General features: G+C 30.8%; 1 protein-coding gene across 1 annotated transcript; it reads left to right on the top strand.

The window, feature by feature from the left end:
* The first annotated feature begins 5160 nt into the window (after nt 1-5160).
* Nucleotides 5161-6560, top strand: LOC133192230 (uncharacterized). Its single transcript, XM_061328218.1, has 2 exons — nt 5161-5205; nt 6132-6560. Exons 1-2 carry the CDS (start codon nt 5172-5174, stop codon nt 6473-6475), a joined length of 378 nt encoding a protein of 125 aa, XP_061184202.1. The 5' UTR covers nt 5161-5171; the 3' UTR covers nt 6476-6560.
* Nucleotides 6561-16001: the final 9441 nt, after the last annotated feature.

Below are 16001 nucleotides of genomic sequence, written 5' to 3'. Positions count from 1 at the left end.
AGATGTATCAAGTATGATAGTATTAATGTTTCTGCTAATCTGAACTTAAATTTTATTGATATATCTGTATGATTTTATTATACTGTATTTATTCTTGTAATAAAAAAAATCGCAACGAAATTCCAACATGTTTTGTTGTCTAGTATATCGCTTTATGTTTTATACAATGAGAGTTTTTTTTTTACATTTTAAATTTACAATTTTGAATATCAAAATTGTTGTTTTGATAAATGAAAAATAAATTTGAATCTGGACTGTGACAAAAATATAACAACTCGATTGTGTTGGTTATCAAAGGAAAAACTTGATTTACAATTTATATTTGTAAACTTACTATTCATTTATTGATAGTCATTATTCTTAAAATCAAGCCAAAAATGTAAATAATCCGTTATGAAAATACCAAAAATTAACTCATAATTTTCTTCTTTCCCCCTTTGGATGATTTGCAACATATGACGTCAAAGACGAGGACCTGCGTTATATCTTTTGAAATATTGGTGCATATCGTGAGATTTAATTAATTTAATTCAATTAATTTAATTTTTAAAAAATGCACTTTATTTTGCTTACACATGCAGTTTACACTGCCTGAAGTTAATATAGTATTAATTTTTCTTTTCATTAGAGCCAAATTATGGAATGAGGAGAGTTCGACAATATCAACCTACTCTTAAATTCCAAGATGGCAAGGTATAAATATGTATTTATTTCTGACTGTTCATCTTTATGATTTTCATACTGTATGTTTATTTTTTAAACCTGTTTTCGTCTATTTTTATGTTTAAAAAATAATATTTAGTATATGCTGTATGCTGTATGTTCTTGCTAATGACCTTAATGAGTATGAAAAAAGTCTGTCAGTATTTGACTTCATGAGATTGTATTTGCTGACATGGTCATTGTATCGATCATAGAACTTACGAAATGATGACTTTAAACGAGACTGCTGATATTCCTGTTTCATCAACTTGTTTGTCAATAATTTACCTCGTTTTAGAAATTGTTCATACGTAGAGCATGCTCTTGTGTATCGAATCAACTGAGATATAAACCCCGCATGCAGGTGATAAGGGTATATTGCTGCACAAGTAAGGGAAGTTGACGACTGAAAAGTAAAAGTCATCACGTTTGTCATAAATTTTTGTTGTAAGATTACCATTAACGTCGTTTTCTAATAAAATATCCAAATATGAAACAGATGTGTCAGACTCTGTGGTATATATCTTTTATTTCAAGCTCAGCGGGATAAATCGTGTCGACATAAGAATGGAAATAACCATTGTTAATTTACAATTCGTCGTCGATATATCTAAATGTCGATTTGAAAGCCACAGCTAGTGTTTTCACGTAAAAGATTTTGAAGAAATTCTGCTTCATATGAATACAAAAATAGGTCTGCTAATAAAGGGCGCAATTGGTACCCATGGCAATTCCAATAGTTTGTTGGAAGACCTGGTCTCCAAAAACCACATAGATATTGTCAATCAGAAACTCGAGCATCTTTTTAATGTTGCACAGTACTCTTGAAGTTTCTCCTTCACTACTGTTAATATCTTAGTTAGGAGTAAAGAATGAGGATTGGTAGAACATTTACTGGAACCCGCTGTGTATCTTTGTTTGTAAGGATTTTTATGAAGTTTTGGAATCCAATATAGATATGGTAATTCAAATTCATTTTGGTTGTTGGGAATATTAAAAATATTCAAAACTGATATATGATTTCGAAGAATTTCCTCCTTAGAAAAGGAGCTATGGGTTTAAGTTGGATTACCACTTGTAGAATTAAATCTTAGTTCTCTAAATTACAATTTATATAATGAGCCTTACAAACAAAGACAATGTTGTTACCTGCTTTGTCAGCAGGGACCTGTTTCTGATTTTGATATATTATAATACTGCAAAATATACCTTGCAAAATCTGATCCACATTTAATTTATACTTTAAAATGGTATTCTTTTGTTTCTTTACTATGGCTATAACTTATCTAACTTAACTAATAAGGTTCCTTTCATTATTGTTTTTAAACCGTATTCTTTAAGTTGAAATTGCATTTGAATTTTCCTTTAATTTTAGTAAATCTGGTAGAAAGGAAAGGAATCTTTACGTTTAACGTAACAAGAACTAGTCTAAGAGTAGAAACTGAGCGTGTAGTGAATGGTAATCTTTCATACACACAAATAAAGATTAAAGATGCATTTAGGAAAATGCTGTTCAAAACTTTATTAATTGCAATTGAATACTTTTTAGCTCATCTGAGTCGAAGGCTCAGATGAGCTTTTCTGATCAAACAGCATACGGTGTCGGTCTGTCGTCTGTCGTGTTTCGTCTATCGTCTGTAAACTTTTCACATTTTCGAATTCTTCTCAAGAACCACTGGGCCAGCTAAATTTACCACAATCAAATCCTGGTTGGAAGACATAAAGTTTTTTCACAGGACGTACCACGCCCTTTTTCAAGGGAAGATGATTCAGAATTCGTGAAAATTTAGTGGTATCTTTTAAAAATCTTCCCAAAAACCACTGGGCAAGAAAAGATGAAACTTATGTGAAAGCTTCATTACATACTCTAGATTCAAATTTGTTCATATCATAACCCCCGGGGGTAAGGCGGGGCCACAAGAAGGGATCGAAGTTTCACCTAGGAATATATAGGAAATGTCTTTAAAAATCTTCTTCTCGAGATCAGCAAAGCCATGATTAGATAAATTATCATAGAAGTATCCCAGGTAGTGTAGATTCAAGTTTGTTCCAATCATGACCTCTGGGGGGTAGGGCAGGGCCACAAGAGGGGATCAAAGTTTACCATTGTAAAATATAGGAAGTATCCTTTAAAATCTTCTTCTCAATAATATCTAAGCCATTATTAGTCATATTAATAAAGAAGTATTCTCAGGTAGTGTAGAATCAAGTTTGTTCAAATCATGACCCCTGGGTGTTGGAGGCAGACACAAAAGGGGGCCAAAGTATGACATAGGAATATGTTAAAAAAAATAGAAAAAAAAAGAATACATAATAAAAAAAAAACTTTAAAAATGTTTGCTCAAGAAGAGCAAAGCTATGATTAGTAACACTGACATGGAAGCAACCTGAGGTAGTGTAAATTTAAATTTGTACCCCCCCCCCCAGAAAACCTTCCAATGCTGAACTGATTTCTGGTTTTTCCTAGCCAGTGTGCTCAGGTGATTGATGTAGCCCATGAGTTTCTTGTTATTTGAAGAATATTTTTAACAACCGAGTATATCTGTCAATACATTCTGATGTCGATTATGTGTAAATAATTTAATTTTGTTTGTATTCTAGCCTCTGATTGGTTAATATCCAAAAAGGAACACAAATTATTTCTGTATAACCTGGTTTGGTATGGCAACCCCCCCCCCCCCCCGACAACCAGCTGAATCATCTGTATCCATACAATCCTCTCATTTCCAGTCCTCGGGATTCATGGAAAATTCCAGATTTAATAAATGTACCTTTAACTTCAAACAATAATTCGATCTGACTATATGTAAACAAACAACTAGGCTGTTAGGCCTATGTATCAGTTTTTACCTCCTTTCGCTTCCCATCACTTCCGTTACTACGGTTGTATTATTGAGCGGCAAATTTGAACTAATAAAAAGCAACGAAATTTTACACCTATAGTTATTTAATGATTTTAAAATTAAATTATAAGAAATGACTCTAATTCTTAGCCAAGAATTAGTCATTCCTAAAATAAATTGAAAATAATTAAATTTTAAGGATTTCAAATTGTTTATTTTAAAATTATTTGAAAGGTTTGGAAAATTTGAATATATAGATCATCGATAACACTCAATATAGAGCACATGAATAGTTTTATCTAAAACAACATCCCCCTTTTTCTCTTTAGAATTAAACCTCTGAATTAATACTTGTTAAGAATACTTGAGTTTTTAGCCAAATAGTTGGGAAAGGCTTAATTTTTTTCCTCATAAATTGTGTATTGATTGATAAAATTTTTTACTCTTTCAATATCAGTAAGGTACAAAACAAATGAAAGTTTTACAGATAACCTGTACAAAATTTTTAATGTAAATAATTTTTATTTCTTGGTTAGAAGAATAAGTTTTAGTTTTAAAACCAGGCAGCTAGAGAAATGAGCAATTTGGTCGTAGATTCATTTTTCACTGACCACAAAGTGACACAAGGGACCTAAGTTCTAATTTTTTACTCTCGTTTAGACGTGTTTTGTTTACTCCTTTGACATATTTTGTTTGCTTATCATAATATAAAAATATATTTGATTTCAATTAGTTGAATTAAATGAAATAAATGTGATTTATTTCCTAAAACGTGTCTAATATGTAAAGATGAATTCAGTACCGGATTGTCGGAATATTTTGGTTAAATAAAACTTTATTTCAGTATGTCTCTAACTTAAATAAAGAGAAGATTTTCTGTGGATTTAATCTGACAGATCCTAACATAACCAAAATAGAGATGAACATCACAGACAGCAATGAGGAAAAAATTACTGTAAGATTTTAAATAATATCATTTTTATTAGTATACCCTTACTTTTTCCCTAGAATCAGATCTTAATGGTAATGCTAAAATCAAGATATTAAGTTAATAGTCAATATAGACGTAATGACTATTTTATTCAAAAGTGGAATTTTGCATGATTTACTTCTCGTTGAAATCTTTAATTTGGAAAACTGAAGTCGGTGTAATTTCTCGATAGTCGAAATATATCTTAGAGGCTGTATTTTTTTTCATTCAAGGACGCACATTTCTTAAAAAAAACACTGAATAAATTATTCTTACCAATGATTTCAGATTGAAACAGACCTTTCCAATAACGGTGACCTAAAATTGTTTAGGACATGCTTTCGGGCCCAGAAATTGACTACTAACGTGAATCTAACTATGTTTGAACTAGAAGGTAAGCCCCTCTGCAGATATACATGTAGTATAATAACGTCTTTTTAGTTCCATTGTCAAATATTGAGATTACTGTCCTATTTATGTAAAATTTATTTAAACTTGAAAAATGAAAATGCACATATATAGACCAAATTTTTGCAAAGGAAATGATAATTTTTTTTTTCTTTTTTGGCAAATAATGCACATATTTGTGAATATGAGATATATACATTGAGCAGTATTAATGTCGTATTTTCTCCTCTTCAGATGATGCGTTGTTAATGGTGGACCGTATCGCCGTTTTAGGATTTTATCGTACGTATGCTGAAAAAGTTTTATTAATTCACGTGAACTTCTTCATTCATATACGTAGTAAAGACATGCGTTATTCTCTTACAAAAATATACTATAGTAAACTATAGTTAAATATTGTGATAACTTTGACACTATGAAAACTATAAAACTATGAGAACTAACTTTAATGATAACTTTGACATTTTGATTTACTATAGTGAAAACTTTGAAAAACTGTAGTGATCACTATGAAAATTTAAATTTACTATGGTGATAACTATGAAAACTTTTATTTACTATATTGAAAGCTATGACATTATAGTGGTCACTGTGAAAACTTTGACTTACTATAATAACCACTATATGACATTTTAGTGATAACTTTGAAAACTTTGATTAACTGTAGTGATAACTTTGAAAACTTTGATTAACGGTAGTGATAACTTTAAAACTTTGATTTACTATAGTTAACTATAGTTTACGATAGAATTTTTATTAGGGTCAGATGACTTTCTATGTAATTTATGACAAATTCTCTAAGCCTTCCTTCTGTTACACGTGTTATATTTGTATAAATATATGTTCAATTGGTTTCTGGATTTATCCAAACAATTGTTAATATGAGAACTAGACATAGTTTGTCATTTATAGTTATATCTAAGCCTCAGCCTAGAAAATGATACTCATAAAAAACAACATAAAATTATAAAATTCGTCAATGTTTGTGAAATTTCATATAGATTACTAACGCCATAACCTAACGATTGTAACAATAATTTTATTTAATCCAGTAATCAAGGAGTTCTGAGCATAGTTTATTAACTTAGGTCGTTGTACTTGAAGTTATAAGCTTGCTCTTTAATTGTCTATGCCTTGATCAGACATTTTCTGATGATATGTTATTTCCCAAATATAGATAAACAGAATGTACATATTTCATTTTACAGACAAAGAAGAACCCAAAGTAAGCAAGTGGGAATTTCTAAATGACTACTCACCTGAGGAGGTGCTGAACATCATGAGACCAGTACTGCAAAAAACTAAGTCTGCAGGAGAGGTGGCGGTCAGGAACCTCTCGTCAAGTATCCGAAAGAAAGAGAGTGCAATCGACTACAGGAAGTCATCAAAAGGAATTGGGATTCTTGGAGTTTGTCTTCTTGTTTTTGTTTTCTTGATCATCTTCGTGTCAGATATCTTCATTATCAATGCTCACTTGAAAGTTATGTATCGGACTATCTTAAGACTGTTTAGACCATCGCCCAGAGTGCGCGCTTACTCACAAGTTGATTGATCGTTTCATGAGGAGGGATTTCTTTCATAATCGTTTTTAGACAACATTTAATAAATGAAGAGGAGTTGCTATATGAAATTGTAGTTAAAGCATTATAATTGATGCGATTCCATGCGATTTTCACAAAACTATTGAAAATTTCAAACGACAATTAAGTAATTTTTTTCCTTTGAATTTTTCATTTGCATTAGGGTTACACTTAAAATACAGTGTAGTCCTTTGCGTGCATTGTGATGAAGGAAAAATTCCTCACATACAATACACATGTATTATTTTATCTGTATCAAGAAAGTTATATTTTCCATTATGTAAGCAATGTCAGCTAATTGAACATATTCTGTAAACAATTACAGAGATCGTGCTACTTTTTACAAAACCCAGGTGTCTGAAGTTATAAAAAATGCTGATGTCATTGTATATTAAAATGTTCATATAAGTTCAAGTCATTAAATTGAAACTTTTTTCAAATAAAAAAAGAAATTCAAAATGACAAACAAACAGTAATGCAAATGTGTCCATGAAACTTTAAATCTGAACGATTACTTTAATAATTATGATTCTAGTTTAATATGATCATACACAAATCAATAGTCTTCTACATTTACTTCTCATATCTTAAGAGCGCTTTTCTCTTGTGTTAGTATTGATATGATTGTTGTTTTGTTTCTGATTCAGATTTTGAGTCATTTAAATCTATATTTGGTTTGTATTTCCAAATTTGTTGATGTGTTCTTAGCATTCAAATACTGTACAATGAACTTTCATCCACAATCAGTTAAACAAAGTAATTCTTCTTTTTCATAAATCTTGTAAAAATAATGAATATTTTGCTTGAGATGTTTTTTTCTTCACATCCCAATACATAAATGCTAAAGTGAACAACCAAATATTTTTACTGTGTTATCAATAATATTCATGGGGGTTTATTTTTCGCTGTTTTCTAGTATGGAGAGATCATCGCATTGATGTCCTCCACGAAATGTAAATTTTCAGATAAAGATCAACTCATCAAATCAAATCTCGACAAACCAAAGTTTTTTTTTCTTAAAACCATGAAAATTTGAAACAATGTAAAAGTGTGATTTGAGAGTAATTTCGACAACGAAATCAAGGGCAATTATCAAATTATAAAAGAAAATTTGGAACTTTTTTTAAAGAAAATGTTCACTTCAAAGATATGTTAGTTAAAGGTTTTAATACGATGTTTTTTTCTTACTCTGTTTTGGTTTAATGTATCTTAGAAAGAAAGTTATAAAGGCTTAACTTTAAAGCTTAACTGTGTTTTTGTTATGATGAACCAGATTTAGATGTTTGTCATTGGCAAGATCTAATTTCTCTTTATTTTTCTCTCTTATTTTATACTATTTCTAGTATAACTGTTAAAAAGCAATAATATTCTATTAGCTTTTAATGTGAAGAGTCCTACTGAATATGTACTTTAAGTTTCAACTTAATTAAACAGCACTCTTAAAGGACATTTGAAATTAATCTCTGCTCGAACAAATGCATATGTTATGTTATTAAAAAAACTAATTGGAATCTACCCTATTATCTTTCAAATTTACCTTAGAGGATACACATCTATGGAATTTATATTGCGTGAAATGCCTTTCAGTATTAACTGTTCAAGGTTTTTCTGGTACTTTTCAAAAGATAATTAGACTACTTCCTGATGGGATATCCGTAAGCTGCTTAAAGGTGTGCAATGATAGAAAAATCATTTTATTGAGCACACCAAAATTTATATTTGCCAAGGACATGAGGGAGCTGTGATCGATTTTATGTAATTTGCAAGTTGTTGTATAAATACCACAATTAAACTGTAGATATGGTGATCTGATCTCTCAGGTATGGATTTGGACTAAAACCACATCGAGGGAAACTAACACTTTTTTTAAAATTCATATTTTTTTGTATCAATGACTTTTTCTTAAGTTAATCAAAAAGTGCATATTGTATATGTTTTTATCTTACTGGCAACTGAAAAGTTTGAACTTCTCATGAATAATAAAAATACTAAAAATTAACAAATAATTGCTCACACTGCTATAAATCTGATGTTTTAAGAGGTCCATGCTTATTCTACTCCCTGGATGATTACTGTTCTGTATCTTCACGTATTGTGTTTTCAGTACACAATAAAACTCGCCCAAATAGATACACCACAGTGGCTATAGGTTAAAAACTATTATCACAATATTTCTTTAGCATCCATTCCAAATTTTGATGATAACTGATTATAAAGGCTTATTGCCATCTAACAGCTGAATTTTATGACAAATGGGATGACTTCCGAATCGGCTTTTCTAGCTTAAATTTCTTACATTTATCAATTAAGTAATATTCAACTATCGTCTTTGTATGGTGTTTAAGTCCCCTAACTTATTTGGTACGCTAGAGCAAGCTCTGAGTACGATCAACTTTTAAACAGAGGCAGGATACAGACAAATAAGATTATTTTATACGACTTAAAACAGTTTAAATCAAAGTTAGCATCTCGAAAATTTTTGAGTCATTATAATGACCTTGTTGGCAAAATCTTTTCACTTTTTCAAATTTTGTAAGTTTATACATTTTGTAAGTTTAGAATCTTACTAATTGTTATAAATTTACAAAAAAAATCCATGAAGAACATATTTTTTAAAATAAATACAGTATATAATACAATAGTATACTGGCGTTGAAGCACAGAAAAATTGTTCTGCCGAATTTAATATATGTTCTGATAAATAAGGTTATAGTTCCGACAGGTGTGTTCACCGTTCGGTAGAACACGAAATATGTGTGAACAAATAAGTTCTTTTTTCGGAAAAATTAAATACAATAAGAATGTAGATTAATTGGTTTTGAGTTTAGACAAATTAGATATTTGATTGGACAATTAGGCGTATTACATTTAACAGATTTGATGTTTCTTCTTTATACAAGATTTATCATTCCTCTGATAAAGGTGAGCATCCAGACAATTAAAGATGGTGCATTTATTAAGCTTATAAATTAAGTAAACTTCGGGGACGAGACATGGATATCTGCATAATCAAGTTTTACTTGCAGTTTAGGTTTAAATTGCTGTTTTTATTGACTCCATTCCTTTGCGGTTTCTAGGGTTTCATGAAAATTTTACTGCAGTTAGCTTATAATTGCTTTCATCTCCACTTTTGATTGTCATATACAATGCACGGGTAATTAATTAATTAATGCTTGTTCCTTCCGTTTTAATGAAAATGTAGTGAATGTATCTTAAGCATCACACAACTCTTTTTGTTCATGTTGTGAAATATTTTTGTTCTTTATCCGAAAATACATATTTTTACCCTATTAAAATCATTGACTTAAACACACATGCACTCAAACGCAACTTGATAAACATAGATATTAAAAACATTTCTCTCTTTATCTCTTCCATCTGGAATAGATAAAGGAATCTAAAAAAAATATTTAAAAACAACGACACATTTGTCAAATCAAAAATGGAAGCACTTCGACAAAATGCAGATTAAAGTTGGCAATTTATCATAAAAGATGGATAATTTTATTCGAAAGATTTTATGAGACAAACATATCATTCCTGTACCCTCATTTTACATATACCTCAGGTGAGCGTTTTATCTACAGGCCTTAAAATTCATAATTTTTTTTATTTATTCAATCAAAAAGAAAAATAATACAAGTATATCCCAGACAAAATCTAAAAGGGGTCATTATTCTACAGGTGTCATTTTTTTTAATTGCGTAGGGTATGCAGATTTTAAGGGTGGTGCCACTTTTTCTACACGCAAAAGGGTCATTTTTTGACGTCGAATAATGACTGGGGTCGTTTTTCGACGTAGAGAAATGTCCGGGAAACATTTTATATTAGTAATCGAAAAATGTCTCCCGGTCATTATTCTACTGGGGACATTATTCGTCTTTACACCGGAAAATATGCTCAAACTTCCAAGAAATATATTGACAATTAAAAAAATATTATAATGCAATATTATTGAGAAATATCTATGTTCAAATGTACAAGCAATATGAATTACTCTGTAAAATGCAAATATTTACAAAACGTCATTACTGATATGTTTATAATATAATCAGTGTATGACTATGCAATCAATCCGAGTAATACATTTACATTTCTGAAAACCTTTAAATTTTAATAAAAATAATCTTTTATCATTGACAAACACAAAAAGCATTTTAAATAATGTAAATCAATGCCGTTTGAAGATCCCACTGTACAAAATGATATATTATTAAAAAATTGATGGACTGAAATCCATTTTTCTCTCTCAAACATTTTAAGTGCATTTTTTAAAAATCCAATTTAAACGTTTGGTTATATAATATAGAAAACATTATCACAAATTTTATGTACTTGAAGAAATATTATGATAACAATCATTATTTCCTGGAGACTGAACATTTTTAAATTAACGCTTATAAAATCAATACCCGGTGGAACAAATAGTTAAGCACTTCGGCAGCAGGATCAGAAATTAGAAAAACAAAGGATTGTGAAGAAGGTGATGAAGATCATGAACATTATTGTAAAAAAAATGTTTTTATTTGTTTGTGTGTATATTATGAGTTCATGTTTAATTGGATCAGATGGAGCCTATTTTCCTAATTTTGGTGAGTATCTCTATCTTGAGTTTTTTTAATATCCTGATTTGTCAAAAATATCTTAGAAGAATGATGCTTCAGAGGTAAAAGTACAAAATGACAAAGTGACCTTTACGCCCACTTAAGTCATCATTTTCTTCTCTCCACGCCAACTTAAGTCATCATTTCCTTCTTGACAAATAAATATGTACATATGATGCTGATAAGTGAAACTAGAACTGTGCTCACAAAATTGACATAGATGATTTCAACATGTCTAATTTAGAGAATGTTGGGACTAAAGGTCAACATTTCAAATTATAACATTTTCTTCTTTTTGAGAATGTCAATATATTTCTGTCTTATGAAAATTTGTTCACCAAATATAGCACTGATATACTGTTAACCATTTATTATTTACGTCAACTTTTCCCGCGATTTTTCTGTTTCAGATCTTTTCAGGACCATTTATTTTCGCAACCAAGGAAACATTCTACTTAAATAACTAAATAATTGTAGAAATATTCGTAATAGAAGGAAGGTAGAGAGAATCTTGCCGATATTTCTTTCATGTGAATAAAAGTTGGTTTTCAGTAATCCCTAAGACCATCCTCATCAGGAATAAAATTAAAATCTATATAGCATATGAATGCTTGGATGTTAAGAAATTTGGTCATGCAATCTTGAAAAGATGATTTGTAAAAAAAAAAAAAAAATAAAAAAAAAATAAAATAAAAAAAAATAAATAAAAAATTCCCAACTAGGGTCCAAGATTTGAAAAAAAAAATTATGTCATGCATCTCAGCTACTGGTCAAGAAAATCTTATCCAATAGATTTATAGAGGAAGCTGGTTGCAGATCTTTTCTCTATGTTCATGTGTTAAACTTTGATATGAACAAGTTTGAATTTACACTATATGTATAAGGTAAATTTTCACCTTTTCGTGGCTACATGTATCTTCAACAGTTAAAAAACTTCGTAATTTGAACCCTTTTTATGTAAAAAAAAAGTCTTTTTGGGGAGACGTTGAAATACGATTAGTGGTTCTGAAGAAGTTGAAAATTTGAAAAATTTACTCACGACAGGCGATAGACATACATATACTTACAGAGAGACTGATATCGGAGGATCTTTGATCAGAAAAGCTCAGTTGAACCTTCGGCTTTAAAAAATGATTTAAATTCGTGCATCTTCAGAGTTTTTTGGTATAATTTGTATTTACTGGATTCAACTCAAGGTCTTGAAAACAAAGGTTTTAAAGGTTTTGAAAACAGTTTTTTTTTTAATTTAAAATAATAGAAGTGGTTTTTGTGAACGGAAAAGAGGAATAACCGCTGAAAAATCTCTTTTTTGCTAGCAACTACAAATTAATACCATAAATAATATTTTCAGATGCGTAACTAGTAAAGACATTTCTGGCAGGGACTTGGATCCTTTCCTTGAATCTACTTCTACTGGACTTTTTCGAGAAACTTTCGAGACTTTTACAATCTACGGCTTACTTTTGCACCAAGAAAATATACGGAAGCTCATTTATACTCATTTATACTGTTCTTTATCTCCATATATTTCATTACGATATAAATATTTAACTTAACAGTTAATAACTCGATAATAATGGGCCATTTCAAAACCCATATTACGTTGCCTAGGAAGGGATCGGCAACAATCCTTCCCTCAACCCCCTTCCTTACCACCTTGACTAACTCTGCCAAGTTTTACTTCCAGAATGTATTTAATTCCTTTAGAAAATGAAAATAAAAGGAAATAATATCTCTCATGAGTAAGGCATTTTAAGTGATTTTATTCTATCTCTAATCACCTCTTGAGTTGGTAAATAATGTCAGTGCCCCTAATACCATAACTATAATCTCTATAACTGTTTTCTTATTCAATATCAATTCCGTACCTCCGTACATAATGCGGGTTTAAATGTCAAAGTAAGCCGTCAACTGTAAAAGTCAGTGCTTCTCGCAAAAGTCCACTAGTAAATGTCATAAAAATAAAATGTTAAGATTTTAACTCATCCCACTGCGTCGCCTTTTAAGCAATTAAAACTTCATAACGCACTTGGACTGATTGTATCGGACTTAACGAAATATCAACGAGAAATTGATAGGAAAAAAAACAACTAGTATTTATTTTACGCACAAAAAATCAAATAGTCAAATATTCCTAAATGCAGATTTGAAGTACTTTTAAAATGTAAAAGATATTACCAGACGTACTGTGCTACTGCTTATTTTATAAGTTGTGTAAATCAGATGTGGATCCTCAAAAAACTCGAAAGATCTATAAGAAACTTTAAAATCACCAAATTTTTCAAAAGTCTATAACATCAAAACTTACGACTTTTCTACACTTTATACAACGATTCCTCATGATAAATTAAAATCTAGACTTTTTGATATCATAGACAACTGCTTCTTAAATAAAAACGGAACAGGGAAATTTTCACATCTTGAGATTGGTCATCAGCAAAATTACCTCGTTAAAGTCGCCCGCGTGGCGCAGTGGTTAGAGCGTTCGCTCTAGAGTCGCGGATTAAGGAGTTGATCCTTACGTCGCGGGTTCGAATCCCACTGTGGGACGTTGATCGAGAGACTGGTCCTTCGGATAAGACCGTATAAACCGAGGTCCCGTGTCACAGTAGGTGCTGGCACGAAAAAGATCCCTCACTGCTCAATGGCCCTAAGTGCCGAGTATAGGTCAACATTTGTAGCTCTCCACCGGCAAGTGGTGGCGTCTCCATATGAGTGAAAAATTCTCGAGAGGGACGTTAAACAATAAACAAACAAAAAACCTCGTTAAAATCCACTCTGACTGTACACACAAGTACTCTGAAGTTGATATTAAAAGGATGCTGTAGTTCCTCTTTGACAACATTTATATAGTCTTCGGAAACCAAGCTAAGTTTTTCATTAAACTGTTGGAATTTCGACGGGAATTAATTGTGCTCCTTTATTAGCTGACCTGTTTTTATATTCCTATGAAGCAGAATTGATTTAAAAACTTCTACACGAGAAGAGGAAAACATTAGCCGTGGCCTTAAAGTCGACATTCAGATATATTGACGATGTTTTATCAATTAACAATAGTTATTTTCGTTCGTATTTCGACTCGAAATATCCCAGTGAACTTGAAATAAAAGACACTCAGCTTATTCGCTACTCAAGAACTTGATCTAAGTACGATCAATTTTTAAAGCGAGACAGACTACTCACTGATAAGTTGATGTTACAGGGATTTCAACAGCCTCGTTTTAAGTCAGCAATTCGTAAATCTTATGGTCATTATAATGACCTTGGTAGAAAATCTAACCTATCATTATTTTGGCCAACTTGTTTATTACCAATTGTTAGGCCTTTTGTTTTTACTGAATTGAATACGGATAGTTACGTCTACCTGATCAATACATAGGGTTAACGGCGGGTGTGACCGGTCAACAGGGGATGCTTACTCCTCCTAGGCACTTGATCCCACCTCTGGAATTTCCAGGATTCCGTGTTTTATGCCCTCTTCACATATTTGTATTGTTTGTGAATTTTTTTTTTTTTAGATCGATCACTGTTTGTTATCTTTACCTTTTATATTTTTATATTAAATTCATTTTATAAAGTGAAGAACCAAGGCAAACCTTCTCAATAAATACGTTCAAAATGTTTCAAATCACCATCATATATTATCCATAAGCCACTCTCCATATGAATAAATTATTAATCCCCATTGATAGGCCCCTACCATTCAAATGGGAGATGTAAAAAATTCTCTACTAGGCATTTACGTAATTTTTCCAGAAAGCAGGAGGAATTAGCTCAATTTATGCATTTCAAAAAAGTGAACGAAGTTAAAAACAGTATACTTGTACGGAGAAACTTAGAGTTTCTTTTGCACCAAAGAAATGCATTTCCTTAAAAAAGTATTATGGTATGAAATCCTATTTTAACACTAAATAAATGTGTGACAAAAATGAAACGTTTTGGTCTCTTTTAAAGTAATTGTTATTTTATTATTTTATTATTATTTTCATTATTTTGGCCAACTTGTTTATTACCAATTGTTAGGCCTTTTGTTTTTACTGAATTGAATACGGATAGTTACGTCTACCTGATCAATACATAGGGTTAACGGCGGGTGTGACCGGTCAACAGGGGATGCTTACTCCTCCTAGGCACTTGATCCCACCTCTGGAATTTCCAGGATTCCGTGTTTTATGCCCTCTTCACATATTTGTATTGTTTGTGAATTTTTTTTTTTTTAGATCGATCACTGTTTGTTATCTTTACCTTTTATATTTTTATATTAAATTCATTTTATAAAGTGAAGAACCAAGGCAAACCTTCTCAATAAATACGTTCAAAATGTTTCAAATCACCATCATATATTATCCATAAGCCACTCTCCATATGAATAAATTATTAATCCCCATTGATAGGCCCCTACCATTCAAATGGGAGATGTAAAAAATTCTCTACTAGGCATTTACGTAATTTTTCCAGAAAGCAGGAGGAATTAGCTCAATTTATGCATTTCAAAAAAGTGAACGAAGTTAAAAACAGTATACTTGTACGGAGAAACTTAGAGTTTCTTTTGCACCAAAGAAATGCATTTCCTTAAAAAAGTATTATGGTATGAAATCCTATTTTAACACTAAATAAATGTGTGACAAAAATGAAACGTTTTGGTCTCTTTTAAAGTAATTGTTATAAAATAAACAGAATGGTGATAATGTTATTGTTTCCTGCTTAAATTGCAGTAGACCTTGTTTAAACATAGTTACATATTTATTCACGTTTTGTTATTAAAGGACAAATCCAAAGTGTCTGTGGACTCTTTGATTGAAATGTGCCATCTGTCCCTTGAAAAACAAATTTAAAAAGTTTTGTAAAGTAGTTGATCTTTCATGTTTTGTAAAGCTTTAATTAGAAGCTTACA

The sequence above is a fragment of the Saccostrea echinata genome, unplaced genomic scaffold (assembly GCF_033153115.1).
Source record: "Saccostrea echinata isolate AGI-Se365-2 ecotype Australia unplaced genomic scaffold, CSIRO_AGI_Sech_v1 ptg000001l, whole genome shotgun sequence".
In the NCBI taxonomy this organism is placed as follows: domain Eukaryota; kingdom Metazoa; phylum Mollusca; class Bivalvia; order Ostreida; family Ostreidae; genus Saccostrea; species Saccostrea echinata.
This window is presented reverse-complemented; position numbering and strand designations above follow the sequence as displayed.

Excerpts from the sequence above, each read along its gene's own strand:
- LOC133192230 (XM_061328218.1), top strand. The coding sequence starts at position 5,172 with ATGGTGGACCGTATCGCCGTTTTAGGATTTTATC. Across the intron at positions 5,206-6,131 it reads CGCCGTTTTAGGATTTTATC|ACAAAGAAGAACCCAAAGTA; the intron begins GTACGTATGCTG and ends TTCATTTTACAG.